Raw genomic sequence first — 12,309 nt, 5'->3', positions numbered from 1 at the left:
GACCATGTTCTTTAAGTCAGAACTGTATGTACAAACATTGTATTGTCTTTCTGGTATAAGAACCTGAGTAAAGAAAATCTGAAAGGTATTATAGATACTGTGAAAAGGGAAAGAATCTATTCAAAGGGAAGGAAAGGCTGAGATGAGGTAAAGGACAGGAGGTGGGATGAGGGAGGTAGAGATAGATATCTATATATGTATGCAGGATGGCTTGGATAATTGTACTGTTGATTTCTGCTGCTCTATGGAAAGAACGTAATGCTTAACTTTTTTTTTCTTAATTTCTTGTAACTTTTTTCTGATTTTACATGCATATATCTCATTTAAAATCTACTTTGAAGACAAAACTATGCAATACAACAAATACTGTCAAATTCTTGTTATTTTGTTTAGTGAAATTCTGTATCATTTCTAATTTTTTAAATTATTTTGTAGTCTCCTTAAAAAATAGTCATTGTTCAATCTCCATTTGTTTCTTAAGTACCTGTAGTTTCTCTTTCTGTTGATTTCTAGGTTCAATCATTGTGGTATGGTACGATGCAAGAATTTATTTCAAGGTTTTCTATTTGTTAGGGTTTGCTTTAGGCTCTAAAAGATTATCTATTTTAGGGAACATTCAATCAGGTGCTGAGAATATATATTCTGTAGTCATATCTGTTAAGTTTATTGTATTGATGGTATTTCTTTATTGTTTTTTCCTCTCTTTGGTTCTGTACAATCTGTCTGTTGGTAAGAGTAAAGTATTAAAGTCACCTGCTATTACTGGATTAAGACACTGTAGTTTCTAATAATCTTCTGGGTTTCATTGGATCTGAAATCTCTCAGGTTCTCTTTTAATTGGTTAATTCTGTCCTTTGTGTCAAATAGATTTCATTTGATGAAATTCAGTGCACATATAGATTTATGATTGTTACATCTTCTTGATGGTTTGTTCTTATTTATCAATATATAGTAACACTTTTTTTGTTTCTTTTGATTTTGTCTTCAAGTTTTGTTTTCTTCAGAATGACTATAGCTACTCCTGATTGCTTTTGTATTCTCTCAGCTTGGAATATTGATTTCTATCCTTTCAGTCTGTGTATCTTTGCTTCTCTAACCCTATCTCAATTTTGGGTCATGGAGAGGCTGTGAAATGTGGCCTGCTACAACTCAGTCATCTTGTCTCCCCCATCATTCTTTTTTCTAAAGCTTTTTAACAACTCTTCAGTTTTATCTAGATGTATCATTTCATGTGGGTGGAAAAACGGTAATGTAAAGTAATTATACTATATTCATTAACATCGTGCTGCTATATTAAAGAATTTTCCCTCATAAAGTTTGTTTATCCTGAAATGGTCTATAAGAAAGATACAATAAGTGCTTCATTGGATTCTTTCCCTTTACTTCCCATTTTCATATTGTCATATTCTTCAAATGCCCTTAGAGAATTTGTGAGAACCCTGGGTTCAATTTTTGGTTTTGGTTTTTGTCTGTACTCAAAACTTTGTACATCTCAATAGTTTTAGGGCTTTAGTAAACCATTCTAAATGTGATTCTCTGTTCAGACACTGTAAACCCAAATACACTGAAAATGAACTTCATATTGTGCCCCTTCTGTTCTACCTGCACCCTTCCTTGTATCAGTCAATGGCAGTTCCATCCCTGAAGTTCCCATAACAATGAATCTTTTTCTTTAAGTGTATCAGTTATTTAATTAGATTCTTAGTAAGAAATTTAGAACACTAATTGATGAGGATAAATTCCATTTGCCAGAGCAAAAATGTATTGCAGGTAGCCCTGGAGGTGAGGAACAGCTTTGATTTTTGCTAAAATCTGCGAGTCCACCACTTTTTGATCCACTTTGTGCCACTCTGAAATCTGGTATCTCTTTCTCAGTGTCAAAGATCTCACCCTTATGGTGTCTGGGTTTTCGCAGCTGCTGTTTCTTGAAGAAAGCATCAGTGAGGTGTTTGCAGATTTTCACTTTGCTGATACCAATTTTTGTAGAGGTGGCAATGACAAATTTCTGGTGTGTTCTTTGTAGAGGAACAACATGAAGGTTAAGAGGCCCAGTCACAAGTAGCAAGCTACTGGCCAACTGCTTCAGGAAGACCACTCTTGCCTCTGTGACACCCAGTGAGGATCAAGATGGTGCCAGGATTGATGTTATCTTGAAGTTTCCTCACTTGCTGACATTCCTCACATATAGGTTTCTTGCTGCGGCTCAAGAGATTTTGGGGTACATTTTCAGCAGGGTAATATCTAGGCATTTTTTGAAATTTAACCACCTGGCTACCTCCATTCTTGTCCCCACTGACCAGTTTTGTGATAGAAGCAAGAACTTTCACCTTTTTCTTCTCAACCTTTGATCAGCTCTGTACTTTCTCTTGCACAAAACCTTTCTGGAATACATAGTGGATTGGGAGTATCTACCAATTCCTCTAACCAGGACAGGATTTCGGCTGCTGTCAGGCCACCCCTTGGACTTTTTTGCCTCCTTACCCTTTTTACCACTACCACTGGCAGAAGCCTTCTTGGCTTCAGGTTTCTTCCCTTTAGTGTCTGGCTTCTCAGTTTTTTCACCCACCATCTTGCAAAATGGGAAAGAAAACTAAGTTTCCTCCATAACAAAGAATCTTAGTACTGAGTTTGACTTGAAAATGCAAAGAATCATTTTCATTACTGTACTCCTATTTCAGAGAATTTTTAAAATACTAATTCTAGGAATCCATTTCAAAAGGGTAGATAACTCCATGTTTCCTCTCTAGTTTTAAGTAATTATAAGTAAGTTATAAATTTACTAGGGAGGGGGCAGAGCCTTATAAAAATGCATCTATATTTGGGTAATCATTTTTATTTGATTAGAATTATATAAGGATGCAAATCTTCATTTGTCTTCTGAACTGGACTTTTCCCCATGGTTTTGGTCTATAGGTGAATTAAATGAAATGAAGACAATACTTGATACAGTTGAGATTCCTTTCAGTAGTCAGAAAAACAGGTCTCATTGCTTCCAATTCAGTTCAACAATATGCATAGTAGAAGGCATTGTGTCATATTGCAAGGGATAATGAAGACTTGAGATACTTTTGTGCCTTTTTTGAGAGTTTCTAATTAAAGGAATAACTGACTGTACATTAGTGTGATGTTTTATTGGTGGCTCAATGACATAAGTACTAAGCAGAGGCTTGAATAACAGACTATTCAAAGGTAAAGATTATGGAGGAAAGACAGAGCAGTAAATAAAAACATTAGGAGATTTAAACCCTCCTTTGGGAAGAATGGTGGGATGAATTATTAAATAAGCCCAAATGTCTTGGCTTCCCATTCAGTGACTTCTCTATTAGGAGATAGTTTTATTTTGCAGTATATTATCTAGCAATATTTTAGAAGCCAAAAATCATTTACAGTAATTGGTGAAGCTACATATCTTTACATCCAAGAGATCTTTCTGTATAACTCTTTTGCCCTTGAAGTGAAAGATCTCCAAGCCAAGGCAGTCTTTTTCTGTTGCCACCTTATTATCTGAATCTTCTTTTCATTATTCATATTTTGACTTATTATCAATGTATTCATTTGATGAAAGCATGAAAATTAGACAAATACTTATTAAATTTTATTAAAACTGTACTTTGTATTAATATATTTCACATAAAAATAAATATATTTTAGTTCATTTTTCTTCAAAGTAGATAGCCTGCCAAATAGGGAAAGAAAGCTGCAGTTGACATCAAGATTAATTCTTTTCTTGATTATTTCCCTTTGAGAGTTATGCCAGTTTTTACTCACTCCCCCATCCAACTAACTCAGAACTTCTCTTATGCTTTTATAGGGTTTCACGGTACATGTCCTTGTTATTCTTTGTATACTCTGAAAAAGTAGTAATTGCTTAAAATTATTCATAGAATGAATGATTTTAGCCTCAAATCAAAACTTAATGTTAACTAAAAATAAATCATTTGTTTTTGTTTGTTTTAGTTTATCTTCTTGGTCTAATCAGATATATTCATGTCACCTTACTAAAATTATGCTTAGATATGTCCAGACTGTTCAAGATTATCCAAAAGTGACTAATGCTATTTCTTGGAACAAAATTTATAAAGTCATAATAATTTCTAAGAGCTTCATATATATGTAAATATGCACATACCACTTTTTTTCGGAACCGGGGATTGAACTCAGACTCTTGTGCTTGCCAAGGAAGCACTTATTCCACAGAGCCATCTCCCCGGCCCCTGCACATACCATTTTGAAAGATATGTTTTACCATCATACTATTTATTAATTCTGCATGTAAGTTCTACCCCTTATTTTTTCCCATAAAAAAGTAGTGTATGAGAAGTGAATGCTATGTGGGTTCTGTTCAGTGTAACCTCATTCATGCTTTAAAAGCCATTCTTCCTTTTACTAAAAAGTGATAGCATTAAAAAAAAAAACACTAATCAGAACATAGAACTTACAAAATGTTTGTTCAGTGACATCTAAAGGTGTCATTTAGTTTTAAAGACAACATTGAGCTTTCGAATCTAAGTACATGAACTACTTCTGGAGAGGAGGGGCTGTCATTTTACAAGAATGAAGAGATGTTATTCATCATATTCATCACCTTTAATTGAAGTGGTTTAGGAGCTTTTGGGGGCTGTGTAGGCAGTACCAGGTAGTCACTGTGGTATAAAATTCATATTGCTTTTTCTCAATAGAGTAGCATATTGCATAGGGCCTAGGAACTTAGCAAGCCTGGGAAAGTTAGAAGTAAGGAGTGTGAAAGCTAGGTAAGGTAGGTTATTCTTTTTTTAATCAATAAAAGTTAGTTTTCAAGAAGAATGTTTGTAGATATGAATCCAAAAGTGTACAACTGTCATTACTGACTTTATAATTTTCAGTAGCAGACATGTGTAACATTAACAATTTTTGTAGAAGGTTGAGGTCTATGATTCATGATTTAGGCAGTTTTAAGCTTAGTAAATTAGAACCTTTCAACACTATTTTAGTCTCTGCAGCTACCATGCCTAGAATTATAGAATTGGCAGTTTGCAAGTAACCTGATCCAATCTTCTATTTGTGTAGATAAAGTATGGGATGTCTGTGATAGAGACTAAAATAAAAAGGGATCCCAGATTAAAAGTCACCTTTCACTAAATAATGTATGTTTCAGAAATATCTATTGAACTAGCAAGGCACATAAATCTCACAGAAATATAGTCCTAATTGTAAAATTTTATTGTCATTTCTACTTAATGGGATTACTTTTTGTCTTCATGCATATTTAAATGGTTGGAAACAAACTTTGTTTATTGTTTTGTAAACTCAGTCATGTACATTTTTACACTGTTTTACAGGTCAGAGATTGCATTATTGTTAGTACTTCTTTGCAGTGGCTTACTTGTATTTGGGCACTTTTTATTTCAATTCTTCTGTGTTCATAATTTATATCAGAAATATTCAGCATCTGTAGAGGTTGTGGATATATTAGCAGTTTTATAAAATAATGCCTGTACATCTGATTCCTAATAGAATTATTATTATGCATTATGTTCTAGCCAAGTGCATAGTCACTGGTTCCAAAGCCTACTTTACAAAGCAGATGTGGTTTACTTCGAAGGTTACTGTGTCCCAGATAATGAGATTTTTTTACATTAAGAAAATACTATTTCTTAGCATCTACAAAAGGGTTATGCCTTTTCATTTCATGGGGACATAATGTACTTAGCACTTACAGTAATGCGATCTTTGCCACAGAAACAAGGAAGGAGAGAAAGAAAAAGAGGGAGGGAGAAAAAGGAAGGACAAAGGGAGGAAGGGTGGAGAGACAGAGTGAGTAAGAGAGAGAGCAAAAGCATATATACATTTTTAATTTAAACCTGTTTTTAGCTGTTACGGACAGCTAAAAAAATAAAACTAGGGAACAGACACAGTGATGGGCACCTATAGTTCCAACTTGTCAGGAGTCCAAAGCAGGTGGATCACTTGAGTCCAGGGTTCAGTGTCAGCTTGGGTAACAAGATCCCTCTTCAAGAAATAAAAATCAAAACCCTACTCTCACAAAAAAACTGAATTTCAGATATAATATATCTCTTATATAGTTTAAATTGGATAAAACATTTAGGTGTTTTATTTAATTTGATATTCATTGCCCTTTTCATACATTTGGCAGTTTGCACTAGTCTGCTTATTCTGTCACAGTTTTAAATAAATACAATTGACAAGGGAGGCTCAAAGTCTTATGTTATTTCACTTGTTCATTTTTGTTTGTTCATAGATAATTTTTTCCATCTTGAGTAATTATGAATTCAGTGTTTCTTTATGCCATGACCTTATATTGTGCATAAAGTACAACAGAATAGACACAGAATAAAACACAAAAATGCTAATAATGTCAAAATCGTTAGAGGACTGGCTTGAGTTTTGTATGTACTGTTATAGAGTGCAGTGCACTCTGCCTTTTTAAAAAAAATTAATGTATTTGGTACAGGGTCTCACTACACAGCTTGGACTCATAGTGAGCCTCCTGTTTTCAGCCTCCCCAGCGCTGGGATTACAGGCATGCACCACCACACCCAGACTCATTTCCCCTGGTTAGCATGCCCTGGGGCAGGGCCAGCACAGTATGAGGGACTGGGGATTGAACCCTAGTCCCTGCACTTGCCAAAGCAGGCATTTAGACTGCTGAGCTATCTCACTGCCCTTACACTGTGCCTTCTTGAAGGACTCTCCCCCCATCCATATGTTAAAGCCCTGCTACTAATGTTACTAGTTTGAATATAAAATATTTAAGGGAGCAATTAAAGTTAAATGAAGTTATAAAGGTAGGACTGTAATCCAATAGAACTGCTGTCCTTAAAAGAAGAGGAAGACATGCCAGAATTGCAAACATACAGAGGAAAGACCATTTGAGGATCCAGGAAGAAGGCATTCAACTGTGGCCAGAGAGAGAGAGTACTCACCAGAAATAAAACATTCCAGACTTCAGAATTGTGAAAAAATATATTTTTCTTACGTAAGCCATGCAGTCCAATGTATTGGGTTATGGAAGCCCAAGGACAATATTATAGATTTTCAAATTGTGAAAGATGATTTTGCTATGACAATATGGAAGACTATAAGAATTTTGACACATCCATTGGAAAAGAGTCTAGATTTGCCTCGAAGGAATAGTTGGTAGGAATATAGATGTTGAAAGTAATTCCAGTGAACTTTTCATATAGAGTAAGTAAGGAATGCTATTGATGGTTGGTAGAAGGTTGCAGGCAGTTTTTATTAGAAAGTAGCAAAATGTATGGCTGAATTGCATTCTAGAATTTGGTGGGTAGTAGTGTTTAAGTTGTGATATTGCATAATTAGCAAAAAATTTATGAGCAAAATTTTAAAGGGTAATCTAGTGAAAGAAGAGAGACAAGTCTACAAGGAATTAAGACAGAAGAACCAGAAATTAAGATTTGATAAATTCTCAGCATATTCATACTGTGAATATTTAGAAGGAACAGGAACTCTTAGTGCTTTGTGGCTGGACAATCTCTCCATGAACGTTACCCACAGGTTAGGCAATCATGTCAGCAGAAGCCAGGAACAGATTTAGGATTATTCTAGCAGAGATATTGCCTGTTTGTATTTAAAAGGACAGATGGAACAAAATAAGGAAAGAATTCTTTATAGACTCCCGGGATTCTATACAATAGATCTGTTAACTGGAGTTAAGGCTTCCAGAAAGCCAGAGAAGAGATGAGCAGCAATTAAGGCATTATGGGTTTGCAGAACTTGACCAGCAAGCAATGGTGTTCAGGCCAGGGCTGGCTGATCATTTCTCAGGATTGCCCAAGTGAATACTGTTGGAATCTGTGACGATCGCTGTTGCTTGGGGTATTTGTATGTGTATGATTTTAGTCTTATGTCATAGATGTTTATCAGGCCTGTTGTACCTTGAATACAAGTAACTACAGGAAAGAATGACCCTGGAAAGTTCAGAAGGAAGAGGGAAAAAACAAAAAAGTTAGAGAGCCAACATGGACTTAGTTAGGTCAATGTCTGGGCCCTTCTTGAGCACACTAGATGAGTGCTCACTCATGAATACTAAAAACAGAGCATTAGATGATCTGACTGGAAACATGCTGTATCCAAGGAAAGATAAAAATGAGCCTAAAGATGATTCAGAGATTGACAGAAGTGTCACTGCTTCCACAAGCTCAAGAGTGAAGACAGCACCTTCTCGGTTTCAGAGTATGAGGTATCCTTTCATTTTCAGCAGGGCGGAATACCTCCATCCATAGCCTTAGGAGAAAAGCTGCTGATTAGAGCCAGTAAAGCTAGGCTGCCATCCTAACTGGCTCAGAAAACAAAACCACTGTTATTGTGGGCTCAGGGCAGAATATTGAGTCAAGGAAATTTATACTTGGACCTTAAAATTTAATGAATGAAATTTTACTTAGTGAATTTTGGGAACTTGCTTGGGAACTGTTGACATCTCTCTTCTTTCTCATTTCTCCCTTTTGAAAAAGTGATGGCTAAATTAATGCATCCCTCACCATCGATTTTGGCATATCTTGCATGGTCTCAAGAGTTTCCTGGTGGAGAAGGCTTTTGTCACAGGCCTAATCATAACTAGTGTCTCATTTGTAAATAATTCAGGTGACATTTAGATGAGACCTTGAACTTGGAGTTGACAAGTTAAGGTATAGGTTAAAACTATACCTTAACTTGGTATAGGTTAAAATGGAGCTTTTGGGATGGGGTGAATGATCTTTTGCATGTGAGAAGGAAGTGAATAATTGCAACTGGAGAATATCCAGTTAAGTGAAATAAGCCAGCCTCAGAAAGAGAAGTCTCACATGTGTTGCTTAATATGTGAACTCTAGGGGGAAAAACACAACATGACCTGAAATAGAGGGAGATTAGTAGGCAGAAAGAAGGGATCCGAGGTCCAGGAAGAGGGAGTTGAGGATGGATAATGGGGATGGATGTTATCAAAGTATGGAAACATGCAAATGCCACAACCAAATTGAAATAGAAAGAGGTAATGGGGGGTTGAGGGATAGAGGGAGAGAGAGAAGTAAAGAGAAAGAAAATGAATGTGAACTGAATTTTGGAGGCCAGAGAAAAAATGTTATTGATTGATGCTCCACTATTGTGTTGAAGTCCTAACCCCTAATGTTACTATGCTTGTAGTATGGCCATTATAGGGGTAAATAAGATTAAATGAGACCAAGAAGTTGGGAATTAAATAAGATAGGATTCTTGTCAATTTAAATACAGCAGTGGACACTAAAGTTCTCATGCAAAAGGCAAGGCCATCTGAGGATGCAGTGGAACTGTGGCTATTTGTGAACCAGGAAAAAAAAGCCTCATCAAGAAGACAGCTCTGCTCTCCTTTTGATCTTGAGCTTGCAGCCTGGAGAATTGAGGAAGTATATTTATGTTGTTTGACTCACCTAGCCTTTGTATTGTGTTACTCCTGTCCAAACAGACTTTTCAGTATGACACTCAGAATATAGACATTTTCTTGAATTTCAAAAATTCATTGTGATATAAAATTCATTATCATATCAAATATCTTTTTTTATGTTTTTTTTAAAAACTTTTTTGGTGCAGGGTCTCACTACACAGCTTGGACTCGTAGTGATCCTTCTGATTTCTGCCTCCCTGGTGTTGGGATTACAGGTGTGTACTAGCATGCCCAGACTCCTTTGCCAGCTCAGCACACCTGGGGGTGGGCAGATATGGAACCCTGGTCCCTGCGCTTACCTAAGCAAGTGCTTAGTCTGCTGAGCTATAATGCTGGCCCTCATATCAAATTTCAAAGGTAGGGTTATTTTAGATTATCTAATCCAGACAAAAATACACTTTCCCTATTTTGTTAATAAAATCATAACTTGAGTACATGGTGCTGTCATTTTATGTTAAAATAATTAGATTTTTAAGTTGATAAACTTTATTTTTAGAGAAGTTGCTGGTTAACAAATTAAGCACACAAAACTGCTGCATTTTTATTCTGTACAGAAAGTACAGAGTACTCCCTTACCTACTGCAGTTTCGCCTATTACTAAAATTTTGTTAGTGTGATGTACTTGTCAATATCAGTGAATAAATATTTATTATTAACTGAATTTTATGATTTACGTTCAGACCCTGTCCTTTTGTTGTCAAATTTTGTGGATTTTAATAAATGATTATTCCATTTATCTATCATTATAGTACTACATAGTACAGTTTCACTGGCTAAATATCCTCTTATATTTTACCTATTAGATGTTGGTATAAAAATAATTAAATGCTATAAGGCATTAATTTGAAATTGACATTCTGCTATAAAATTTTTAGTATTTCATAGTTTTATGCAAATTATTGTCTGACTCTTTAAAAGATTAACATACCAGTTTTTAATTGGGTGATTTAGATACTTGCTCTAAGTTGAATTTTAGGAGATTCTCATATATGGTTATGCTAACTCATCATAGAGATGGCTTGTGAGCATGTTCTCCCATTCTGTTAGCTGGCATTTACTCTGAGCATTGTTTCCTTTACTGTGCAGAACTGTTTGATGTACTTTCACTTGTCTGGTTTCCTTTCTACCCCCGTCCTTTTGGGGCCAGATGCAAGCATCCTGTGCCAAGAACATTGTCATGACGCTGTCTCCATTTCTTCCTAGTTTTACCTTTTGAGTTCTTACGTGTTTATTTCATTTTGATTTTATTTATAGTGTTAGGGTCTACTTTTACTCCTTTGCACGTTGATATCCAGTTTTCTCAGTGTCATTTGAAAAGGCAATCCTTACCTCATTTTGTGTTCTTGACATCTTTGCTAAAGATGAGTTGACTGTATGTCTGGATAGCACAGTATCCAACTGAAAAAATGGGTAAATATCTGGAATAGATTTTTTTTCTGAAGAAGACACAAGGAGGACCACAAAACATGAAGGGGTTCTCAACATTACTAATTATCAGAGAAATGCAAGTGAAAAGCACAATATTACCTAATGTCAGTTGGGATAACTATTGTAAAAATAAGATGTTCAAATGGAAAGGGGACCTAAGGATGGGGGCGGGGGAAAAGAGAAGGGAAAAAAAGAAAAGAAAGGAAAAATAGAAACAGAGCTTTTGCAATAGAGAGCAGAAGAGGAGTTGAAGGGAGGGTAGGAGAATGGAAAGAAAGAATCAAATTATATTATGTACAGGCACAAATTCTGATGAATGTGAGCATTGTATATACCTATAAGTATAATAAGTTTCACAATAAACTTAATTAATAAAAAATAGTGTTACTGAGGATGTTGACATTGGAACCTTAATGTAATTTTGGTGAGAATGTACAGTAGCACAACCATTAAGAAAAGTAATATGGGGGTTGCACAGAATATTTTCTTTGCCCATCTCTAATGGTGCAGGCTTTGTATGGTGCCATTTTGCTTTGTCATTTAACATATTCTTTGGTAGTAAAAGGAACTGGAACTGCTTATTTACATAGAAACTGACCTAAGTCATATGCTGTGTCAGTTTTATAAGGACGCAGCCTGGATATATTTGTACACTTCATCATTCTTCCAGTTTTTCATTGATGGATTAGTAATTTCATATGAGTATGGGTATGAAAGTACATCTGTATTTCATGTTCCATTGGAAATAGTTCATTTCCACTGTTACAAAACAGCCCATTTATCTGAGGCCAGATTATGAGTGTTGTCACCATAGATATTACTCTATATTGAACATTCTTTGTACACTGTTCTCAAACAGAGGGCCTATAGTAATAGAGAAAGAGGGAAAGGAAAACATACATTTTACAGTTACGGTAAGTTTTTAATGTAACTTCCCTTTATCATTCCTTTCCCTTTTTTGTGCTCAAACTCAAAGTCTCAAGCTGAGTGTGGTGGTGTGCATCTGTAATTCCAGCATTCAGGAGTCTGAGGCAGGAGAATAACCGTGAGTTAAAAAAAAAAGTCAGACTAGGCTACAAAGTGAGTCAGGGGCCAGTTTGAACTCCATAGTGGAACCTTGTTCACATCTTCCCCACCAAAAAACCTGAGAAAACAAAAGCTCAAGGTCTCACACATTTAAATAAGCCCTCTTGGGGGCCTGCCTCAAAAACAAAACAAAAAATTAGGGTGGCCATTTTTGGGGCCAGGGAGATGACTCAGTGGAATAGACACTTACCTAGCAAGCCCAAGGGCCTGAGATCAACCCCTAGTTCCACAAAAAAGAAAAAAAAAAAAAAAAGAAAGAAAAAAAAATTAGGGTAAATAAGCCCTCTACCACTGAATTTCACTACTAGCCTCTTAAGGTGATTTTTATATTGGGGTATGAATGTGTATGTATGTGTGTGTGTGTGTGTTTATATATATAT

The 12,309-nt window shown here is 35.7% G+C and overlaps 1 protein-coding gene across 1 annotated transcript in view; it reads left to right on the top strand.

Annotated features, from left to right (window-relative positions):
- Positions 1–7,979: 7,979 nt before the first annotated feature.
- The window catches only part of Rnf180 (ring finger protein 180), a 161,682-nt gene continuing 157,352 nt past the window's right edge, over positions 7,980–12,309 (top strand). Inside the window, exons 1-2 of the mRNA XM_023709027.1 lie at positions 7,980–8,200; positions 11,703–11,757. Of these exons, the coding sequence (XP_023564795.1) occupies positions 7,980–8,200; positions 11,703–11,757 (276 nt within the window). The remainder of the gene's footprint in view (positions 8,201–11,702; positions 11,758–12,309) is intronic.

Source organism: Octodon degus, unplaced genomic scaffold (genome assembly GCF_000260255.1).
Source record: "Octodon degus isolate 3935 unplaced genomic scaffold, OctDeg1.0 scaffold00001, whole genome shotgun sequence".
Lineage (NCBI taxonomy): Eukaryota > Metazoa > Chordata > Mammalia > Rodentia > Octodontidae > Octodon > Octodon degus.
Note: the sequence above shows the minus strand (reverse complement) of the source record. Positions and strands in the feature narration are given on the sequence as shown.